Consider the following 8,850-nt stretch of genomic DNA (forward strand, 5'->3'; position numbering starts at 1 on the left):
AAATACAGAACATGAGATATCTACAGCACAACTGTGTTGTTCTAACCAAAAATTCAATTTCAAGAAGACACAGGAAGGGATTGCTAGGGTTGAGGAGGGGAGAGGATGTTGCAGAATAAAAGATACTGTAAAATTTAATTATTAAACCAAATAGGCATGTGAATCTGCATTAGATCCTGATTTGGGGGGAAAAACTTCTATACAAGATATTCTTGGGGAAATTTGAATATAGACTGGATAGTAGATGATATTATGGAATTTTTGTTTCTCTTAGATGTGATATAGTTTTGTGGTTTGTAGGTGAGTGTCCATCTTAAGAAATGCCTGCTGAGCTATTATATTAGGGGTAAAGTGTCAAGATGTCTGCACTTTACTCTCCAATAGTTCAGCAAAAGAAAAAATGTGCATATACACATATACATATGCAATTAAAGGAAACTTAAAATGTTAACAATTAAACATAGGTGGGAGAGTATTCAAATCTTTTCTATGTGCTTGAAATTTTTCATAATAAAAAGAGGGTCAAATGCTAAGTAGAACCAGGCTCCTGCTAGGCAAATTCACATAATTTCCCTCATACCCTATCTTTTTGGCCTGGGAAAAGGGAGGCTCACAGTCTCCCAGTGGCTCTTTCCAGGTCATACAGGGAAGAAGAACTCACAGAAGTCTGAGGAATTCAACATGTATTTATTGAGCCTACTATGTCCCGGGCACAGTTGCAGACAATGAGGGCACAGCACTGCATATGCTTCACGGAGTCTCTCTCCTCACAGATCAGGGGAGAGAGGCGGAAAGAGAAAAGAAACATGAAAACAAACGAATCAAGCAATTTCTATGGGCCAGGCACTGTTTAGGCACTGAAGATATAGCAGTAAAATTATAAACAAAAATCCCTAATGTGAGGAGGTGGACAATAAACTTAATAAAGCAATTATTTAGTATCTTAGAAGGTGACAAGTGAAAAGGAAAAGCAGAGCTGGAGGAGAGTGATGAAAGGGTGTGCACTTTGGACAGGGAGCTGGTGGGGATCGAGGGGTCTCTGAAGAGGTGACATTGAGTAGAAACCTGATGAAATGGGAGTGGTAGTAAAGCTCTGTAAAAAGAGTGTTCCAACCAGAAGGAGGTATCAGTGCAAAGGCCCTGAGGCTCAGGGTGCTACCTGTCTTTGACCCACAGCAAGGCCAACGTAGCCGGACTGTATGCTGCCGGGGAGGAGGTCGGAGAAGTTTCTAGGACCTTTGGAGCACCCTACGGACCTTTGTTTTTCATTCTGAGTAGGATGAGGAATCCCTGGAAGATGAATAAATGAGGCAGATAATTTCTGCTTCTGTTCAGCGACTTGAAGAAAACAAATAGGACGGGAAAACAGAGAGGTCAGGGGAGAGGTACCTGTAGCTAGGGTGGTCCGGGAGAGCTTCCCAGAGGAGGTGACATTGGAGTTGGGACCTGAAAGTGGAGAAGGAGCCAGGAATTCAAAGGGTTGGGGGAAGGGACAAAGAGAGAGCCCAGGCTTCGGGAAATGAAACCAGAAGCGAAGCCACCGGCCTGGCAGGCCGGGGGAGGAGCCTCCGCCAGCTGGGGAGGGAGGGGGTTCGGGGAGCGCCCCTCCCGCAGCCGCCCGCCCCACCCGGCCCCTGGGGAGGGAGGAGGCGCCGGCTGGGCTCCCGGGTCGGCAGCCTGCCTGCCAGCTCGGGGCGGAGGGTGAGCAGGTGGGAGGGACCGAGGTGGCCAAGGCCCATCCCCCACCACGGGACGGCGGGGGAAGGCAGGTTTGGGAACGTGGACTCTGCCCTCAGGACCCGGTTTCCTCTGCGGGGCCAGCCTTTCTACTTCTCTCGCCAGTTCCCTGACTTCTCTCTCTGGGCCTCTCTGAACCTCAGTTTGATCATCTGGAAAGTAGGGGTGCATCTCATACTGGCCTCACTGATACTAACAGGCTCGGCGATCCCGCTTCTCTCCTGTATCTTTAGGGCAAAGAGAGCCTATGTAAAAGTGACTCAGGTCTCCTTCCTCCACTGCTCAACACCCTCCCAAGCCTCTCATTTCACTCAGGGTAAAGCTCAAGTCCTCCCTGTGGGACTCCCACAAGACACTACATGATTTGTCTCCCTCAACTCTTTCACCCTATCTCCTAGGACTCTTCCCCTTGCTCCCTTTACTCCAGCCACACAGACCTCCGAAGGGTCCCTCAGACATTCCACTCATCCTCAGACCACCGGGCCTTTGCACTGGCTGTTCCTGCTGTGGGGATTGTTTCCCCACAGATTCACACGTCTCACCTCTCACTTCCTTCCAGTCTTTCTCAAATGTCATCTTGTCAGGGAGACCTTCTCTGGCCATCCATCTAAATAGTGACACCCCCATCACTTTCCTGCTTTCTTTTTCTCCACACCATTTATCACCACTTGACAGACTATACACTTTACTGTCTATTTTAGTAAACAGTACACACTCGTGTTTATTTCAGCCTTCTCCCACTGTGATACTTTCCAAGAGCAGGGACTCTGTTTTGTTCATGCACCTGGGAGAGTGCCAGGTCCACAGTAGGCACTCATTTTGAGCAATTATTGGAATCCTTGGTGTGCAGCAGGCACCCTCTTACACACTTTGCATGCTTGCTCAGTGACGCAGGTACTACTCCAGGTCTTGAGGGTGGGACATGGTGCGTTTGAAGAACGGCAGAGGATGGTGTGAGGAAGATGAATTCAGAAAGGTGGGATGGAGGGTTGGCCATTGCAAGGTTGGGAGTTCATCTTCTCAACAACAACAGCAAAAAAAAATTGTTTTTAGTGCCCCTCTCATTGGTCCCAAGCATAGTTCTATGCACTACAACATGACCCTCTCAGAGATTCCAGCAGACCAGGAGGCTAACCATAAAGAGGTCATAAATAATTTGAGATTGGTAAGAAAATCAAACAATATGAAGTGGGATTGGGGATAGGCACCTCAACACGTTGAGCCAGGAAGGGCAGGGAAGACCTGAGAAGGGGACATTTGGATTGGTGAAACTATGGAGAAAGTGTCCTTTGGGCAGTTAAGAGCAAGTACAAAGGCCTTGGGGTTAACTGGAGTCACATGAGGAAGGAGAGAACTGAGATTACACTGGGGAAGTTAGGAGCAAGATTGCCAGGCCTCACAGGCCTTGGTGAAGTTGGGGTTTTTATTCGGAGTGTGAGAAGTCACCAGATGTTTTAAGTGGGAGGAAGACATGATCGAATGGGCATCCACACTGAAATATGGACCTCATGTGCCTTAAGATCTCCTTGACCACCTCCTCCTCTCTCTCCAGATTGGCACCCACCTGTTAGTTACCTAGCCGATTTTAGATTTAGAGGCAATGCTCCTTTCAGGGTGAGAATTTTGCTTCGAGCCAGAAAGCAAAGGCAAAACTCCCTCTCCTTTCCCTGTCTGTGGGCTACACCCAGGTATGGTTCCTCCTTACAATCCTTCCAGAAAAGTCCCTAATGCTGTGTAAACTTACCTGCTACCATGTCTTCAAAGGTCTTTGTGGGGGCCTAGCCACTGCAGCAGCGTATCATAGCGCATCTTCCCTGGCCTCCTGTCTTTCCCCCTCACTCTCACCACCCTGGGCTTATACCTCCTAATCATCTGAAACATTAACTTAGCTGGGCTCTGCTTCTTAGCCAACAGTTTTCTAGAAAGATCTGCTTTTAATTCTGGGGGTCTTTGGGCACTTTTTCTCCTCTGGGCCTCAGCAACACATTTCATACAATGAAAGATTTGACTTTTTAAGTGCCAGAGCCCCCCCTTTTTTTTTGAATGGAGATACTGGGGATTGAAGCCAGGCCCTTGTGCATGGTAAGCATGTGCTTTACTACTGAGCTATACCCTCCCCCAAAAGAGAGCCCTATCCTTTGACTTTAATTCACGTGACCCAGTTTCTACCTCCTGTGTCCACCTGTGTCTGGGGAGTCTAAGTCTACCAAGAAACAACAAATAAAACAGTTAAGTAGGCTCTGGAGGTAGACTGAATTTGAGTTCTAGCTCCTTGGTACTCACTCTTCCTAGCTGTGTGACCCTGAGCAAGTGACTTGGCCTCTCTGAACCTCAGGATTCTCCTATGTAAAACGTGGTTAACAGTATCTATTTCTATATAATCATAAGGATTCAATGACTTAATTCAAAGAAAGTAAGTAGAACAGTGCTCTTAACAAGCATTCAATAAATGTTACATTTAATAATATACCTGCCTCAACTTTGACAGGGAAGGGGTACAGGAATCCACAGAACTTACTAGGTCTCTCCCATTGACCCACTGAAGTTTAGAAAATTTAGACAACACCATCCCTTCCAAAATACTTTTATTAGAAAAAAAATCATTACAAACAAAAAAACCCACCACAAAACCCGCCTTTCTTTTAAATAATGCGGCATGGAGCAGTTTGGTTTCCACCCTATTGCACGTGGTCCGGCCTGGTCATGAATCAGGAGGCTGCTGGGACTGGGGTCCTGTGAAGGAGGTGGGGTTCAGTCTGAGGGGAGGAGGCCAGCCCCTCCCATGCCCTGGAGGTGCCAAGAGGCAGAGGCTGCATTTCCATAGCAACCAGGCAGCACATACCTGTCATCCTTTGACAGGCCCAGCTTATCTTCCCTGAGGCCCCAGTGGACACAGGGGAGTAGGAACTGGAGGGAAAGGCAAGAAGACATGTGGAAGTGGGAAATCAGACTCCCAGAAACAGAGTCTCATTAAGGCATTTGGAACAGATAAATTAATTCAGGAAGACCCACCTTCACAGAAGGCTGCAATAACCAGACACACACACACATGCAAGACAGTTTGTGGAACCCTGAAATGGGAGAAGGGAGGCCACAGTCACTGTTTAGAGCCCCTGTCAAAACATACCCACAGAATTGCATCCAGGGGTTCAGCCCACCAAGGCTCAGATGAGGAAGGAAGCCCCCTCTAAAAGTTTTAGGATCCTAGAATGATTTCCATGATGTGATCTAGTTCATTCCATTCCCAGGACCCTGGGGCACAGAAAAGGTTGTGAGGAGGCTCTGCTGGTGCCAGTGCGGGCTCCTTCTCCACTGTGGATGTGTCAATGTCCAGAAAGAAGTCATCCAGGCCAGAGTCCCCCAGGTACCGGGAGCTCAGAGCTTCTAAGAAGACTGGATCAGGCTGGGGCAGCACTTCATTCTGGGAGCCGGGGGGAGCCCCTGGATTCTGAGAGGGCTCGGTCTCGTCCATGGAGGTCTCGAGCTCCCTAAGAATAGAGCCGATGGTGGCTGACAGGGAGAAGTCCTCCTCACCCAGGAAGAGGGGCTCAGGAGGCAGGGCAGGTGCAGGAGTCAGGCAAAGAGCAGCTTGGAGCTGCTGGAGAGTGTTGTGGATGAGGACATGTCTGCGAAGGCTGGGTGCTCGGGGGCCCAAGCTTCGCTGGACTTTGTCTAGGGAGATGCGGAGCAGGGCTTGCTGGTAGCTCCGCAGGCCTGCCGGGCCCCAGGCCCACTTCTCATCCTCCTCTTCCTCCTCCAAATCCGAGTGTTTCCTCTTCAAGCCTCCTACCATGATGCCCTGTGGAGAGAAGAGGGGCAAGTCAGATACAGCAGGGCGAGTTCAAATCCCGAATCTCCTGTATGGTTGTTGATTTGTAATGATCCAAATCTCAGTTTTTGCATCTATAAAATGGAGACAGTATGAATCCCACAAGGCTAAGGAGGAGAGTAAATGTATGTGATTAAGAAAACAAGATCTGGACTTAAACATAGCTGGGTTTGAATCCCACTTACTTGCCTGTGTGGCCTCAGATAGTGAATTTACCTCCATGAGACTCAATTTCCTCATCTACAAAATGAGAATCCTAATTCAAGCCCCTCTAAGTCTTAAAGCTAATCTTCCCACAATACTCTTTTCTTCAAATGGGACATACACAAGATAGGTGTTGGGTACAGAGACCTGGCCTGAAAGTAGCGAATCCTAGTTTGAATTCTGCCCTTCATGCTGCTCAGCTGTGGGTCTTGGGAAGTGATGTAACGTAACCTCTCTGGGCCTTAAGGGGATTGTAAAAATGCTCACCCCCGTTAGAAGATCCTAAGAGTGATATGCATAGACAGCGTCCACCACACAGGAAACACTTAATGAACAACAGTTAACTGCCATTTATTCATTCAATATTTCTATTTGAGAGTCTACGATATTCCAGCCACCTGGAACCCTGTTAGGGTACCTATCTGTGGAGACTCTCCTTTCACAGGGAAGATTATCTGCTCATGCCCTCTTCCTAACTAACTGGGAGCGCTCCCAACAACCAGGAAGGGGACTTCCTCATTCCCTCTGTGGGTGCCTTCAGGTTCCCTCTGGCCGCGCCCCACAAGAAAACTTGCGGGAACACGACTCACGCCAAGTCCCGCCCCTACCGGCCCATCCCAACCAAACCTCGGCACCCTGAAAGGATTCCCCGCTCGGCACCCAGACACGCCACAAATTGGCCCAGGGACTTCTGGGAAATGTGGGTCTATAGCCACCAGGCACGCGCACTGACGTTGAGCGTGCACTACAATCCCCGGAAGGCTCCGCACGCCTCAGGGACGAACCTTCCCCACCCTCCCTCAGGGCATGCGCAGAGGAGCCTGGGGTGGGTGGGGGAAGGGAACCCGGACGTCCAGCTGCCGGACGCCTGCCGAGCCCCGCCCTCCTTTGCCTCCAGGGCGGTGAGTCTGAGCTCCACGCCCTGAACACCCCTCCCCCACCCCAGACTCTGGCTCTAAAACTGCTTTCTCCCGGTCCTTCGGACCGCAGAAGGTCCTGGATTCTTCCCGCAAACTGCCCCCGGGTTCAGAGACCCAGGCCCCAACACGTCGCTCAAAGACTTAACAATACTCTCCGACCCACTCCGTTCGGGACACTAGGTATCTCAATTTTGAGACCTTCCTCCGTCAATTTTCCACTATTCTCCCGTCTTTCAAATGCCTCTCGACTTCACCTCCAGTCTCCCCCTCTGTCTCCAAGACCTGACAGGGAACTCTCCCCATCACCCCATCTCCGCCGCTGGGAGATCAAGAGTCCTTGCCCCCCCAGTCCTCTTGCTTCTCCAAATATCCGGGATCCCAGCCCAAACCTGCACACCTTTTCCAGAACACTGAAGCCCCGAATTCAGCCCGTCTCGGAGACCCAAAGTGTCCTAATCTCCAGATTCCCTGCCTCAAAAGTTCCTTCTCTAGTTCTCTCGCTTCTCCAAACACCCCATGTCTCAGCTTCAAACTCCTTCCCTTGAAGATCCTGCCCACCCCCAACTTCGCCTTTCGTCCAGGATCCCGAAACTCAGTCTCCGGTCTCTAACCTTCCCCCCAAACCCTATCATCACCCTTAATCTGCGCCCCTCAGTCCCGCCGATATCCCGCCTCCACAACTCTCGGGGGCGCGCCTCCACCTCCCCCAACCCAAGGCAGATCCCAAGCCAGGCAGCCACACCTCACCTCAACTGCCAGATTCGCAATGACCACCTCCGGGAACGCCCGCAGCTTTTCGACCCTCCAGCACTGAGCAGGAGCCTTGCTCACCTCTCCGGGGCCTCTCGGTCTGGACTCAGGCTCACCCAGCTTCGCCCGGGAGCCGAACCGCGAGCCACGATTGGCTAGAGCCCTGCCCGCCGCTGGGGGCGGATTGGCTGGGCGGAGCCACCCACTGGTCTCCAGTAGACGCCCGACTCGCCCTTCCCTACAGTGCTCCGCGGACCATTTAAAGAATTCCGACTCGCTGGGAGTTGGGAGGCCAAGTCTCTAGGGTCGGGGGAGTATCAAAACTGTTTTCTTTCAACTCAACTATTGTCCTTGCTCCAAGATCGTCATCGTGGCTCTCTGCGATCCCTTTATACCAGACCTGGACCCCATAGCGGAACAAGAGTGGCTGGCACTCCCCACCCGTACCGCTTTCCTGGAGGGCGGGGCTGAGCCTCTCGCGGATGCCGCGCCCCTTGGTTTCCGAGGGCGGACGCTGCGGGGCGGAGGAGGATGACGTACTGAAGATCAGCCAATAGAGTGTCGCGGCCTATGTTGCTTGGGCGACTGCAGCCCCGCCCTTCGCCTCCCCTGTCCTCCCGCCCCCAGCGCTTCTCCCCCGCAGCTCTCTTCTTATAAGGACTTCTCCTTAGCGTGTCTTCTGGTAGTTCCTCCTACCTCCTCCTGACGTCCCATCTCTCTTTCAGGTTGGCACCCCTGCTGCTAGAAACTCGTTCGTGGCTCCTCACTGTCCTGGGGACAAAGTCCATACTCCTAATTTTTGCGTCAGACCTTCAGGTCTGGGCTGATACACACTCCTTATTCCCTACAGTCCTGCCACACAGATTGACTTTAAGTTTTTCTAAAATGACTTCAAGTGTTCTCCACCACCATGAACACAGAAATTCTGTCTTGTTTTCTTCCCTGCCTTATCCCTGGTGCCCACAAGACACATAGCAAGTACTCAAAAATGAGAAAAATAAAAGGCTTTTGGATCTTTAAACTTGTTTCCCCATCCTGAAAATACACCGTTTCCAAGATGCCTCTCATCAGAACTGATCTCAAAGGATTCCTTCTCTCAGAAGCCTTCTCTGAGGATTTAAGGTAGGTTAGGACCCATTCTGGTCTCCCATGGTGTCCTGTACTTCGTCCAACGCGGCCTTGACTCCTCTGCCCGGGCCTCCCCCATCCTGGCCCCGGGCTGTCACTGTCTGGACTGTGGGCCCCCTGAGGACATGTACCAAGGTTATCTGGGTCTCCCACTGCTTGGTTCCCAGCATCACCCAGTACAGAGCTGGACACAAAGCAGACGACCAGTGAAAGTTTGTTAGATGCCCAGACAATGTGACAGAAATAAAGAGGGTGGAAATATAAGTGCTAGTGTCTCGAAAG

The 8,850-nt window shown here is 50.8% G+C and overlaps 1 protein-coding gene across 4 annotated transcripts; it reads right to left on the minus strand.

Annotated features, from left to right (window-relative positions):
* Positions 1-4,305: 4,305 nt before the first annotated feature.
* Positions 4,306-7,888, minus strand: SERTAD3 (SERTA domain containing 3). Of its 4 annotated transcripts, XR_010382363.1 has the most exons (4): positions 7,438-7,888; positions 4,750-5,536; positions 4,580-4,644; positions 4,306-4,470 (listed from the first exon to the last, which is right to left on the minus strand). XR_010382363.1 is itself a non-coding variant. In XM_010985206.3 (2 exons), the coding sequence occupies exon 2, from the start codon at positions 5,528-5,530 to the stop codon at positions 4,934-4,936; it is 597 nt and encodes a 198-aa protein (XP_010983508.1). In that variant the 5' UTR covers positions 5,531-5,536; positions 7,438-7,888; the 3' UTR covers positions 4,306-4,933. The 4 variants fall into 4 exon arrangements, 1 of the variants encoding a protein (XP_010983508.1); XR_010382362.1 differs by having other exon boundaries at positions 4,306-4,644; XR_004138976.2 differs by having other exon boundaries at positions 4,580-5,536.
* Between the last annotated feature and the right edge of the window lie 962 nt (positions 7,889-8,850).

This window comes from Camelus dromedarius, chromosome 9 (genome assembly GCF_036321535.1).
Source record: "Camelus dromedarius isolate mCamDro1 chromosome 9, mCamDro1.pat, whole genome shotgun sequence".
Lineage (NCBI taxonomy): Eukaryota > Metazoa > Chordata > Mammalia > Artiodactyla > Camelidae > Camelus > Camelus dromedarius.